Consider the following 15,798-nt stretch of genomic DNA (forward strand, 5'->3'; position numbering starts at 1 on the left):
CACTTCGATATTAGACTTTATAAAGATTATTAAATACAGATAATATTTTCTTCTACCTTGCATATTATAATTTGTTAATTCGTATAATCATAATAGCCTTGCTCATAACGTTTCCGTTTTCTCTTAAAAGAATGAAGCCGTATCCGGTGAGTTATTTCTCACCCCTTAAACTGACCTGTTTCTTCTTGACAATTATCGGGAAATTAGTTGAAACTTACAAGGAGAAAGCAGACTTTGGTAAATGAACTTCGAGGCCATTTTTTGCAAGGTGATAGAGCACATTTAAAGTGTTCATATTACAAACTGGGAGAGCGCAACGGCCTAATATACCAGAGAAAAGGCGTCTTAAAGTTTCCGACTCGCAGCTTATATCGTACGTTGCGCAAATTTATCAAGTGCCGGCGTGGGAAAATCAGTAGCATGTGTGACTGAACTGCGACAGGTTTCTGGTTCGATTCCCGCTTGAGTCAACTTCTGTTTCGTTTTTACGTCAACCAATAAAGTAGCCACTTGTAGCTAAAAGTAAAATGTTAATTCACCACATGATTATAATTAATTGAAACAATAGAAATATTCAAATCAGTTGTAAAACCCTTCAATGTTAAATGTCAACTAGCAACGAAATATAATATTTTGTTATATATATACACATTTTTATCTATTCATTTTAATCCAAGCAATATATATATATATATATATATATATATATATATATATATATATATATATATATATATATATATATATATATATATATATATATATATATATATATATATATTTCAATGTACATAATATTGATGTGAGAGTATAAAACAAAACATAAAATAATTTACAGAAGTGATTATACATATAGATAAAATAGTATTTGAAAGTTAAAGAACATATTAATGTCGGTTCATGGTTGGAAACAAACAAGAAATATTAAATCAGAAATAATTATGTAATTATAACGTCAAAAGAAAAACTATTGTCCAGGAACTGTTATATATAAAAGAATTCTTCTCAGAGTATAAACACTTCATCCAGTTCCTTGCCAGGTGGTAAAGTGCCAAGGACCGACGAGACGTTACCACGTTCGATGGAAACGGATATGCGCTGTATTAGATAAGATTTGGAACAGATGTAGACACGTAGCGTCAAGAACATTATTTACACAATGACATTATTTGCACATTATTTACACAATAATATAACTCGTAATATTAATATAGTTACGAAAGAGATTAAATTTCGTTGGTAGTTAACTTGGAACATTCAAAGATTTTAAAACTAATTCAATATTTCTATTGTTTTAATTGATTATAAACATATGGTAAATTAACATTTTACTTGTAGCTACAAGTGGCTATTTTATTGGTTGAAGCAAAAAATAATCAAAAGTGACTCCAGCGGGAATCGAACCCGGAGCCCTTTTCACTTGAGTCACACATACTACTAATTCTGCCACGCCGTCACTTGATAAACTCGTGCAACGTACGACATATGTGTCGAGTCGAAAACTTTAAGACGCTTTTTCTCTGGTACATTAGGCCGTTGCGCTCTACCAGTTTGTAATATGAACACTTTAAATGTGCACTATCACCTTACAAAACATGTCTCCGAAGTTCATTTACCAAAGTCTACTTTCTCCTTGCTAGATGTTAAGAGGTACGTGCAGTTGTGATTAGAGTTCTCACTTTACCCTTTAAAATACTAGCAAGGTTTGAGTACTGGAAACGTTATGAGCGCAGATAATGGAAAATGAATTCTTTAAAAGATCAAAAGCTGATTTCCTCAACTTCGCTACTCTGTTCTCAAGTTATGGTGCCACAAACCACGACTATGTTTCCACGCTTACTCGTCCTACTATAAAAAAATCAAATGAAATGAAATGTAGGGAAACAATAAGAAGATCTGGTTTATAGATCTGGTGGAAAAATTTGTGACGAAGATTATGCCAAATGAATTAAGTATGGATTTTGTTATGTATGATAGCATTGTTTATGGCAAACTTTATACAATGGCATTACCTTTATGTGTAATGGTTGTGCAAGTGATTGTGACAGCCAATAAAATATCAGATAAATAAATTTTGAACAGATCACGGACAAACAGAGGTGTCACGGAATAACCAGAGTTGTCACGGAGTAACACAAACTATCACAGAATTATCACGAAATAACCAGAACTGTCACGATATAACCAGAATATTTCATACAACACAAGTTTTATATATTTGTATTCAAATAACTTAGTGTAATTATTGTTCCAGTGTTTGGCCTATTCGTTACAGCCTTGATTCGTTTTTATAAGTAATACATGTTACAATTTCACATTCAAATTGTACAATTATCACGGACTGACTAGAGTTTATCCAATATCGGTTTCAAAACACGTAGGGATATAATGCCGTTTATAGCAATTTGATATCTCAGGCTGTAATGGTGATATTAAAATCATTTGTATAGTTTATCAGTGGCGTATTTAGGGGGGTGGCTTCCGGGCTTAAGCCCCCCCCCCCCGAAATCTTACTTAGTATAGTAAAGTAAATGAAATATCTTGCAGAATTTTCACATTTCCAGGCAAAGTCTCCCCGAAAGTTAGCAAAGCCCCTCCCGAAACAAAATCGTAAATACGCCACTGTTTGTTATACTTGTTAAAAATAACGTTTTCTGCGGAAAAATTTTAAGATGATTATTGCTTCCTTTCGCTTCTGTAACATCAACACTTCTTGGTAGCTGTTGTTACAACAACTTCTCGCAATTACATACTTAAAGAGGAAACCTATTGACAATTTAGCTATGCTGGAATTGTGTTTGTTGAACTAGTTTCAATATTTAATAATTTTTATTAAATCATACTTACTCTGCCATGAATAATATGTCCCGCTGCCAAGGGCGCCATGAAACCTGCAACATTAGCTGTGAAGTTAGTGAAACTCATTAAAATTCCGGCGAATCTTGGAGATAAATCTAGATGATTAACCTTGAAGCCTGAATAGATACCTCCATTTAGACCCACACCTACGGTTAAAATGGCCACCGTGAGCATCGGATCACAACCTGTATACGCTGCTGCAACAAGAGCAACGGCTGGGCTCCATTGTCCTGTAAATCGAAACCACAGTTGGCATTCAAAACTTCATTTAAACGTAAGTGCAGTTACATATACTTAATAATGTGTCTTATAATATCATTAGCGTACTAAATGCTAATTAATGCAATCATTGGCGAGCATCTACTACCCGATTCAACCTGCAATGTTGTAATTGCCTGTTTGTTAATTCCACAAGAACTTACATAAAATTTTCTTCATTTTAATCAGGATTTGATTTCATTGAAGATTAACGGATAACCATATTGATCGTATTTTAAATCCGTGAAGAATTATCAATCACATATTTTAACAGGTCGTTATATCTATATATCAAAAGATGAAAGTAGCTGTGATCGTAAGTTAATAACTCTTGAACCACACGACAGATCTCAATCAAATTTTCAACATAAATGAGATTCGGGCCTGAGATGGCTTTTATCATTTCACTTTGACGCTGCAACTTAAGAGTAGAGGAGGGAGGGTCGCGTTCCCTTTTCCGATGAGAGCATTCTTAGGCCGGTTAGTAATTCTAGATTTACACTCACCTATCCAAAGGTAGGAATATCGAAGGGGTGAATCCAAAATTACTGTCGATGATCATTTTAGTAGTCTAGTGTTCTTATGTAGGGACGTACAATGGTGTATAGTCATATCGATCACCCGATTTTTGAATGCTGTACACTGCTTGGCCATTGTCATTGTGTCGCTGTACACTTTTACATGTGTATTTGGAGGTTCAGTCGGCCACATCTTCTTGTTTATGGATGACAATGCGCGATCGCATCACACAGCGCAAGTGGCGGAGCTCTTGGAAAGAAACGATACTCAGACAGGCCTGCTGTTTCACCAATTAGGATCCTATTGATCACGTTTACGGTGCTATGGGGAGACGTCTGACAGCACATTTAGATGCACCAACGATCACTAGCCAATGGTCAAAAGGGATGATGAAATAATGGAACTCCATATCACAACAAATCATTACCAACTTTGTGAGCAGCATGGGAGCACATTGCAGAATATGCATCCATAATGATCACACACACTTCTATAAGGAATATTTGACACCCTCAGTAATGTATGGAGAATATGATGGTCGCAGTGCTTTGAGCGTAAGTTATTGCCTTTGTATAAAAGTGTCATTTTTGTTCATCTAATCCAGTGGTCGCCAAACTTATGAAGCTTTTGAGCTACCGTGCCGTTTCTAAATCCTACTCTGAGCTACCAACCAAAAGAACTACCATTTTTCAAACAAAAAATACATTTGTTTATTGCCTATAAACTTACATTTCTAGTAAATATGAAATCAACTGATCAAGGTTAGCCAATCGGAGCGTAAACGCGATCTACCGAAAATATCCCCGCGAGGTACTATAGTTCGCGATCGACGGTTTGACTATCACTGGTCTAACCACATGTTTCTTTCTGTTGTTTCATGGATCATACTGTAGCATTACTTGCTATGTGTGATTCTAATTTCATTACTCTAAGCCACTTCGGAGTGGCACAGATTGAGAAACATGCTTTCGTTCTTAAGTTTTGCACACTGGGATGAAGCTTGTGATCTATCAAGTAGTTTTTGAGACTTGTTGTCTCCGGACGGAGAAAGAATAAAGATATAAAAGTTTTCAGTATACCACATTCCTTAATCACATTTATTTAATAAAAGCAAAAGAAATTACTTACCAATTGTATTGATGATTTTACGAGTTGCTGTGCGGGTGAAATACTGCGTTCTGATCAACCAATCAGCAACGTGGCTTATGGCGTTAGAAAACAACCACATCGCTAGATATGGAAGAGCTGATAAGAAGCCGTTCTGAAAGAAAGAATCATTAGTTCACTAATTAGTTCATTAATTCATTAGTTCATTAGAAAAATTAGTTCATTAATTTATCACATATCTAGGTAGCTTAAAGTGGTGAAGGAAACTACAATGCAATTTAGTATAACTAGTTGCCCCCCACCAACTTTTATGCCCGTCTAGGAGTTTCCTGCACGCTAGCGTAGTTTTTGAGGTCAGACAGGAGGCAGGCCAGATAGCGAGAACTACTAGCCTGACTTGAACTATTAGCTCGACTTGACTGTTAGCTTAACTTCGACTATAAGCTTGACTGTGTATTATTAGCCTGACTGTGGACTATTAGGTTGACTTGGACTATTGGCTTAACTTGGACTATTACCTTCACTGTATACTATTACAAGTGTGGCTGACAGACTGATGCGTCTTACTTTTATAATGAAGATATCAAGTGCACAAAAATATTTTATATGTAATTATTATTATTAATATTAGTGCCATTTTAAGATAACGGTGAACATGGCGCCTTTCAGGAGCCTTGTTCTCATATTATTAGAATTACGATATACAATAACTCTTGAACCAATGCTAATTTTAAATTTCTGTTTCTTCCAAAAGACAGCTAGAACTAAGTTATTTCGGTCGAGTTTGATTATGAAGACAATCCGTTCACATCATTATGGTAACGAACACTTTAATGATGGCTATGCATACCCCGCTCAAAACCTATAACATTCCTTAGCGTCTATGCAACCTGTATAGTAACAAAGAGTTGTTGGTTGCCTATATTAAAAGGATATATATAGCCTTTTATACTGGAATTATCTTGACCGAGATCCTTGTAGAAGACAATCCGTTAACATCTTCACGGGTAACGATGACTTTAATGATGCCTATCCATATCTCGTTTAACACCTAGAACATTCCTTAGCGTCTATGACACCTGTATAGTAGCAAAGAGTTGTTGGTTGCCTATATGTAAAGGATATATATAGCCTTTTATACTGGAATTATCTTGACCGAGATCCTTGTAGAAGACAATCCGTTAACATCTTCACGGGTAACGATGACTTTAATTATGGCTATCCATATCCCGTTTAACACCTAGAACATTCCTTAGCGTCTATGCAACCTGTACAGTAGCAAAGAAATGTTGGTTGCCTATAATAAAAGGATATACGAGATATGATCAAAAGATACGGTGAATACAGTAATTTTACAAATAATAAGCTCACATAGAATTTTATTTAATCCCCTTCAAAGTACGGTCCTTGGTTAGCAATGCACTTATCCCAACGTTGAAACCATGACTGGAAACATTTCTGAAAGGTTTTGGAAGGGCGTTCAGCTACTCTGTAGTGGCCTTCTCAATGTGAGGAATGGTGTCTGAACATTTTCCTGGAAGCCTGGTTTTAATATTCGGAAAGAGTCAGAAGTCGCATGGAGCTATACCTGGAGAGCACAGAGAATGTAGACAGAGAGCAATATATTTTCGGCCGAAAACTCCAAGATCAAAAGCAAGACGTGGCACGGCGCGATTTTCTGGTGAAGAAGGAATCCATTTGCTCATTTAATCGGCGGTTAAGATGTCTTTTCACGGACCCATATGAGATGTTTAGTTCTTTGGATAGCTCTGGAGATGTCGTTCGCCTGTTTGAACAAATTATTTGTGCCGTTTTTGCATGTTGTCATGTGTTTTTAACGTCGAAAGACGTCTTTATTGTTGCTCGTTCTCAACAGACTTCTTTCAGCTTTTGAATCGCTCATACCATTTGTAAATATTTTCCAATGCTACCGTTTCATCGCCATACACTAATTTTGACATTTCGTAAGCTTCTTTGCCACTTTTTGCAACTTAGAAGAAAACTTAATGTTATCGCGCGACAGGCACTTTTAACATGTTTCTCACTCTTCTGCTTCTGGAAGCCAACTAACATGTTACAACTCGTTCCAACTCGTCAGTGAGTGTACCAAAGATTTAAGTTATCGGGCTTACTAGTTGAAGTGGATACATTATCGACAGATGTCACTGTGTAATTACTAGACTTCGGATCGATATGCACTAAAAAACGGCAAAATATGCATGCAAATATGCGCTAAAAATCACGAAAATATGCACACAAAATATGCAAATATGCACTAAAAATTGTAAATATGCAGCAATCAAAAGCTAAAGTTAAATGAGGAAATTAATCTTTAGAGAAAAAAGCTGTATTACTTGAATTACATATATTTATGTATAACTATGATGCATTCATGCTACAATATACAAGTATGTAGTTTTCGGTGTTTTCTGGCGAAAAGTTGCGTTTATCAGTTAAAACATTAGTGTACATCGAAAATGTTCTTTCCGTGTCATGGGTCGTTAAGGGACAATATTTCAAAGAAGCAATGTTACTTGCTGTTAAATTTGAAGTTCGTGCGTCGTTGTTCCCAGGAACACTTTATTCACATTAGACAAGAATTTTATGCCAGATGTTTCCCGTCTATTGAATGTGCGTTTCAAAGAAATGCTTGTCCGATTGGTCTTGGGGGGCGTCTGCTTCGCTATTGAATCAAACAGCTTAAATGCACTGCAAAGTCCTAATAATCGCTCTTCTAATCTCGTTATGAACTGAAATGAGTATTGATAATCGCAAGGTCGCTTTTAATGTTTTCAGCTCCGAAAGTATCCAAGGCTTGTTAAATAAATTTGGTTTCTTCGGGTTCAAACACCTCACGTATATGCGGACACTAGGGGCGTCATTTAGGGAGGGCAGGAGGGGGCAATTGCCCCCCCCCAAGAGTTTGAGGAATACATAGGTTAATCGATTGTCTACTAATATACTAGTACAAAACGTAAAAGTCTTATGTCGGTGGTGCTCTTGCCCCCCCCTCAAGCGAAGTGTGAAATGACGCCCCTGGCGGACACCCCTTGACGCTCAGATGTAAACTGGATAAAATGTATTTCAATCCTGCTTTACAGTGGGTAAAGCTACAAACTATGGTTTAGCCCCTCCATCGATCATATCATGGATCCGCCATTGTTTTACAAATAATGTGCCAAGTATCTGTGAATAAAGCATAAATATACTCAGAGAAGTAAATAAACATTTCTGGCATAAGCACATAATAAAACCTGCCTAGTGAAATTGAACAGGACTCGCAAATATTTCCGTTAAAGGTTTCAAAGTTAATCAAGATAGCTCTATGCTTAGAAAAATAAATAAGGTACGTAGTAAGATAAAATAAAATGTTGAATATAGGCCTAACGTATTCAATTGTTTTATTTATTTGTGCTACGAATTAATACACATTAAACTTTCAGTAAACAAAAAAAGCCTATATACGGTTTCAAAGCCCAAGACCAAGAGTAGATGCTATGCCCTTTTCAGCGCTCCTCCTCTACTTTTGGCTCCCTTTTGATCTATTGTGTATATTATGCTCTTTGTTCCTGTCTCTAGAGCAGCTAGAGAACGCGTTATTGGTATTTGGAGATAACTGTGTAAATTGCACTTCGTTCAAAATCTCGCACGGTATCTAGGGCCTTACATGGTGGTGGACTAAAAAGTAAATGTGTAGGGTAACAAGTAAACGAAGACCTTTACAGACAACGTAGTTCATATACTTAACCTCTCACAGAATGTCTAAAAAAATTTTAAACACTGCATTATGGAACTTGAAAATTTCCGTTAAAAAGTGTATTTTAACATCTGTTGTTCGCAACACAGGTTCCGCCGAATCAAGAGAATTTAACACATTTTATTTTACCTTTAAATTCATGGGATCGTGAAATATTTCCGTTTAAGAAGGGACCTGTTGAAGGCAATTTTTACTGCATCAAAAGTCTATATTAAAAACTCTTAAGTTCTTGTTTAAAAGAAAATAAATCCACTTGAAATTACTTTTTGTATCCAATTTTCTTCTACCGTAACATTGTCCGTGTCAAACAGCAATAATTTACAATGTATAATATTGATACTTTAATTGGAATAAAATGATTTGAGCAAGGAATAAATAATAAGAAGGTAAAGTTATCGAAAACATAACTGAAGACTGAGTAGGGAATTTACGTTTCGAGAGACAGAGGTGTGTATGAAAGCAACACAAGCTTATATTTAAATACTCTCATATTTAGAGCTCATTTTTAAAAAAGGTTGTTCATTTCATCCCGAAATACATTTTTCAACGGTTTCTTTGGGATGAACCCTGTCAAGTATGCAAAAAGAAAGCTACATCTAGCCTGTTTCATAGTTGCATAAACTTCTTACCAAACGAAATTGCTATGAAAATATAACAAGCCCCCCCCCCTTCCCAAAAAAAAGCGTTGCTGAAGTTTGAGCTTTTGCTGTCGAACAAAATAGTAATGTCCTTTTCTGAAAACAAGCTTACTTACTTAGCAAAATATATTTTCATCTTGAATTGTTAACGTCTCTCAACTTCAATCCATTGCTTCAGAAAATAACTTCTAGAAGATTTTTCGGGCCTATTTAGTTGTAGTGCGACACCTTTGTTCAATTTTTGTCAATATTTGTCCACCCAAGAAAAAAAGTATACCATTCAAATTATTAAAGCAGGGCCATTTACAAATTTGGATTACTTGTAGTGCAACATCATCAAATTTGAATTTAACTAGCTCAGGAATTTTGTCCACCCAAGAAAACAATTGTACCATTTAAATTAACAAAGGAAGGCCATTTAAAAGTTTCGACCACTTCGATCACCTGTAGTGAGACATCTTCAAAATTGAATTTTAACTAGCTAACAAGGAACGGACATGAACGTGTCATCCGGACATTCGAATCAAACCTATTGTATTCGATAAACATAAAGATATGTCATGCACAAAAAATTAGGTGCCATGGACAACGGAGTAAGTGCCTGTGGTCCATTAACCCTGTTGGCATAAAGAAAATTGCAGTGAAATAGCTATTGCATCAACACTGTTCATTGGCAAACCATGGTTTATAGTTCATTCTGTTCCGCATGAAACAAGCTTTCAAGAAGTGCTATGCATTAGGGCCCCTAATGCATTTGAACAGGTGAGAGAATGTTGGGAAAATTCCCTCCAGAAATCCCTCCCATCAACTTTGGGCCCCTCTGGAGTGGCCGCGGATAAAAGTAGACAATATAAATGTATATCTAAAAATAGTATAGGGGATAAGGAATGTGCGTACCAAGTTTTGTATTGATAGACAGAATAGGTATGAGGGAGAAGTGTGTATTGTTATACCTGTATACCTGTATACTTCGATCACATGTAGTGCGACATTTTCAAATTTGAATTTTAACTAGCTCAGAATTTTGTCCATTTTTGTCCACCCAAGAAACAAATTGTACCATTCAAATAAATGAGAGAGGGCCTTTAAATTTTCGGCCACTTCGATCACCTGTAGTGCATTTTCAAATTTGAATTTTAAGTAGCTGAGAATTTTGCCCAATTTCCTTACATTTTTGTATCATAAAAAATGTAGCATTCAGATTAACAAAAGAGGATCATTTCAAAGCTTTGGCCACTTCAATCACCAGTAGTATGACATCTTTAAATTCGAATTCTAACTAGTTTAGAATTTTCCCTATTTTTTATAGATTTTTGTACCATCAAGATAGCTGAAATTCGAATCTGAAAATGTCTCACTACAGGTAATTTCAGTGGTCAAATTTTTAAATGACCGTCCCTGGTTTATTTCAATAGAACAGACTTTATTCTTGGTGGTACAAAAATGTTTAAAAATTCGACATAATTCTGAGCTAATTAAAATTCGAATTTTAAGATGGCTCACTACGGGTGATTGAAGTGAAATTTTCAAATGGTCTTCCCTCGTTTATTTCAATGGTACAAATTTCTTTCTTGGTGCACAAAAATTGAACAAAATTCTGAGCTAGTTAAAATTTGAATTTGGAGATGTCGCACTACAACTAAATGGACCCAGATTTTTCTTTTGGCATTCTTATACTGCCACAAGACCACACAATTTCAAATCCCCCCCCCACACACACACACAAAAAAAAAAAACAATAGCAACTTTCCACCTTCTGAGATGGATAACGTGGAAATTTTGTTGTAGGTGGTTTGACACCATTATTTATATCTTCTTCCAAAAAGGTGATAGTCACGCATCATTGTCGGGAGGATGAATCACTCACCCTTTTCTTATTCTCCTTTCACATGACCTTGGAAGATATTCTAAACCGACAACAATCAACCATTTTAAGATCTTGAGCCTAATTTATATTAGACTTGAAATTCCATTTATGAGGAAAGTTATTGGACGTTAAAAAATTATCAAATTGATCGTTCCTTTAGATATGCATTTATATGCAGTAACGACATAAACATGCACTAACCTCCGAAATATGCAAATATATGCACTATAAAACTCTGCTATTTTACCCCAAAACACCTGAAACGGATTTCTGTTTAAAGAGCATATCAATATCACATGAGGAATAAAACATGCAAATATGCAAAAATCCGAAGTCTAGTAATTACATTCATCGTAGTTCTTGATTACACCTTGTCTAGCTTTTCTAATTGCAATTATCTTGATCGAGATAGTTAAGGAAAACAATCTGTTAACATCTTAACGGGTAACGGTGGTTTTAATTATGGCTATCAATATCCAGTTAAAAACCTACAACATTCCTTAGTGTATATGTAATAGCAAAGATATTGGTTGCCTATAATGAAAAGATATATAGATGTCTAATTGTCACATCATAAAAGTTACACAACAAACATCCTTCAGTGGCTGACATCTACCGGACCAAAATTGAACTTCTACAAACAGAAATAAACGTATTTATTTATTTATTTGTTTATTTATTGAACAAATTCCCAATTACAGCACAATTTTGCCATTTTACAGAGGTAAATGTTACAAGCAGGAAAAGAAAAATAAACGAAAACAATAACAACAATATCAATAATATCAACAAAGAATGCACAAGTGATATTATTTAGCCAACATGCGTTTGATTGCTCATTCAAACACCGGGTAGCTCGAAAAAATGTCCACCTCACTAATTAGATTATTATAATAGTTCAGTATTTTGTGAAAAAGAGACCTCTGTATAATTGTCAACCTAGGGCGTGCAAGATGGAATAATTGGGTATTCCGGGTTTTGCGGGAAGGGATACGTAAGGATAGTTCTTGAAGAAGGGTTTACGATCTCAAGTTCCCATTTATTATCTTATACAGAAATTTCAGGTCAGAGTTATTTCTGCGTACTCCCGGTATCTGGATATTAAGATATAGCAAAATTTCCTCCTTAGGTAATATTCGAAATGCGGAAACACGAAAGCGTACTATTGCAATAAAAAATTGAGAACAGACTCAAGTCTTAGAGAGACGTGTAGATGCGGCCATGGCCCATATAGGAGAACAGTATTCGATCTTGGGAAGCTATTTGAGTTTTACAGATTGTTGCTAATGATTTCACAGTGCGTAATTCAGTGAATCTGTAAAGAAGCCCCAGCATACGCATTGCTTTCTTATCTATTGATGAGATGTGGTCAGAGAACGAGAGTTTCGAATCAAAGATGACACTAAGATCATTATGACTAGCAGAATATGGCATAGGGAAATCGTTAATATGGGATTTGGGAGGGAAAAAGAAACGTTTTCAGAGTAATTGCAATATTGTCACATTTCTTACTGTTAAGCTTAAATTGCCGCATTACATACCAGTCTACAAGATAATTTATGTCTTCCTGTAGGACCATTGTGTCATGGAAACATGATATTTTTCTATATAATTTGCAATCGTCAGCAAAAAGCAAAAGGCCCCTAGGATTAGCTGATAAGTGAGAGTAGAGATCGTCCATATACAGGACAAGTAGCAGGGGCCCTAGTACGCTTCCCTGAGACACCCCCGAGATCACAGGTTGGGGGGTTAGAATACGCCCCTGAAAGAACAACTTTTTGTTTACGGCCCTTCAGATAGCTGGTGTTTAAAGAGAGAAATTTACCATGTACATTAAACCTATTGGAAAGCTTGTGGAGAAGAAGAATGTGACTGACAGTATCAAAGGCATTGGAGAGATCAAAATAGTTGACATCTAATTTAGTATTGTTATTCATACATTTAACTGCACAGGAAAGAAGAGTTGAGACTTAAGTTGAGACTTGACCTTTTCTGTAGAAAGCCATGCTGAAAAGTGTGAATGTAAATGAATTTGAGTAGCCTGCCTTTGATTATTTTTCCGCAGATAACAGATATTACAGAAAGAAAAGATATTGGCCTGTAAGAGGATACTTGATCTTTAAATCTTGATTTATGTATTGGGTTCACGTATGCTAGTTTTCAGCTGGTGGCATAATATCTTTCTCCGAAGCATCTATTGAGTAGGATGGATAGAGGAACTGAAATATCGGAAGCAGTTTTGTTAACATAGAGAGAGCCAATGTTGTCGGGCCCAAGAGATCTATGTGGAGAAGAAGACTGCAGGAGAACCAAAACCTCACCCGGGATGGTAGAGAAGTCTGATAAGGTGTTGGTACAGATGGGGCGGAGAGGGTGAAGATGGGTTGTAGGGGGAAGGGCAGTAAATGTTTTACAGAAGTAGTCATTAAAAAGGTCGGGTCTTTGACCATCACTAGCCTCAATATTCTCATCATGAACTGTTGCTGATATGCCGGGATATTTCCATCGAGATTTAATTACAGACCAAAATAGATTAGAATTGCTAACAGTAAAATCGCCAATTGAGTCCATGTATTCAAAGTACTTACGTCGCTGAACCTTCTTGGTAACGCTTTTAATTTTAGCATTCAATAGCCCGACAGATGTCACCCCAGGGGGCTTTGATCCAAAGAAGTTGTGATCTACTTTTAGGAACTGGTTTGTAGTAGTGGAGGGGAAGAAATATAATCAAACACCCAAGGAATCGTGATCCGAGGGAAAGAGATTTCTGCATGGAAGAATACAACGAAGTTCTAAGTTAGAGAGAACGTAGTCCAAGTTGCTATATTTACGGGTATTATGCGTATTATGCTGATCCAGTTTAAGTCCATGAATAAAATTATCCATGAAATAATTGTCATTTCCATCTTTCGCGATGCCATGCTTACTGTCCTGCCCCGTGATGGAAAGGTTGAAATCACCCAATAGGATGACGTCACCCAGTGACAACGCTTGTAACAGTGAGTCATGGCAAGCTTCTAAGATGTACTGGGGAGTGTTCTTTTGCGGTCTATAGAAGCACCCAATAAACACAGAGCAACACTTTGAAATAAAAACTTCCACCCAAATAAGTTCACAATTCCGTTCAATATCCAATCTTCTCTTGCTCTTCCACTTATTATTTATACAGATCATCAATCCACCTCCACGAGTTGAGATCTTTACAAAAGATGGAGAAATTATTTGAGAAATTAAGTTCATTGTAGTTCACTGATTCATTGAGCAACGATTCAGTCACTGCAAGGCAATCCAGGTCTATTATCTCGCCTAGGTTGATTGAACATTCGAGTAATTTGTTTTTAATACTACAAACATTCTGGTAATAAATATTAAAAGCACTAGTGGAGTCTGAACCAGATGGACCAGGGTTTATGTGAATATCACCACAAAGCAAGAGAAGACAAAAGAGAATGAGATACTGTTTTTTTTTTCTTTTTTTTTTAAAATCTTACCTTGTCACACAGTCACTTGTAGTTCCTCTGTCACTTTTAGCAGAAGCTAAGAAAGCACATGGCGGTCTTCTTGGTATGCAAGCAGCAGCAATGTAATGGAAAGATCTTTCACTACACTTCAGTCCATGTTTCATTGGGAACACTTCACTTGGAAAAGTCACAGAAGCGAAGAAATATGACGACACCAGAGCACGCATACAAACACGAAAGAAGGTAAAAAAAAAAGAAAAAAAAGAAAAAAGAAAGAAAAGAAAAAAGAAGAAAATGAAATGAAATCTTTGAGTTTTACGTCCTACGATTATGCCGGTTAGACTAAAGGAGACGGTGATGATGAGTAATGAATGAAATGGTGGAATGAAGTAAGTGGGAGGAAACGGGAGAACCCCGAGAAAACCCACGCACGCGGTGTTCGTCCACCACAAAGTTCACTTGGCGGGGGCTGGGATCGAACCCGGGATCCCTAGCACCAGAGGTGAACGCTCTACCACTGAGCCACCGCGGCCAAAAAAAAAAAAACACTTTGCGTCGACCTGGAGCCTGACGCCATATTTATTTATCATAAATGTACATTTCCTGTGATCCTCTTTAGTGTCATTTGACAAAGTTTATTTATTTATTTTTTTAATAATAGAGGAACCAAATACACTGACAGTGCTTGACGTGGACAGTTACAATGTGACATTACCCTAATATTACTTGAAAAAAGTATCATATTTTACTTTTAATAAATGCTGCAAAGAAAGAACTTACAATGACATCAAGAACGTTGATTTAGTTTAGTCAATTGTCGTTTTCAAAGAACTGAAAAGAAAATGTAACAAAACTTCCTTATTAAATTTACCTGTTTAATATCGAAATGAAGAACTTGCTTCATATACGAGGGCAGCTCCGTCATTAGAGTTTCGTATCCCCAATTGTGCCCAACATGGGCAACTAAAATAGCCCAAAATGGCATAGATGTAATGATTTCTCTGCGTGGAACTTTCGCAGGCTGTAAACAAAGAATTACATGAGAATTAGCAGTAACATTGGATTCGATGTTATATTTAACTACATATACTATTTCAACTAAGGGAGATATTTTAAAATAGATGCGAGTTAAAATATATTTTTTTTTTAGAAATCAGTGGAAAAATATTGATTTATACGCACTAAATTCAAACTGGTTTGCGATTGGCAGATCACTAGTTTGAATCCCGCTTCTGGCCAGTCTGACTGGATATTCCACTTTCTTTTCAAGCTATCCTGACTAATATCAGGATGGTTCCTTGATATAATATATATTATTACTGAGTAAGAATA

The 15,798-nt window shown here is 36.1% G+C and overlaps 1 protein-coding gene across 1 annotated transcript in view; it reads right to left on the reverse strand.

The window, feature by feature from the left end:
* LOC145680283 (putative inorganic phosphate cotransporter) overlaps positions 1-15,798 on the reverse strand; it is a 112,931-nt gene that overhangs the window by 799 nt on the left and 96,334 nt on the right. Inside the window, exons 6-8 of the mRNA XM_081750641.1 lie at positions 15,338-15,487; positions 4,765-4,897; positions 2,848-3,089 (exon numbers count right to left, since the gene is read on the reverse strand). Coding sequence (XP_081606767.1) covers positions 2,848-3,089; positions 4,765-4,897; positions 15,338-15,487 — 525 coding nt within the window. The remainder of the gene's footprint in view (positions 1-2,847; positions 3,090-4,764; positions 4,898-15,337; positions 15,488-15,798) is intronic.

Source organism: Thermobia domestica, chromosome 3 (assembly GCF_964235325.1).
Source record: "Thermobia domestica chromosome 3, izTheDome1.hap1.1, whole genome shotgun sequence".
In the NCBI taxonomy this organism is placed as follows: Eukaryota; Metazoa; Arthropoda; class Insecta; order Zygentoma; family Lepismatidae; genus Thermobia; species Thermobia domestica.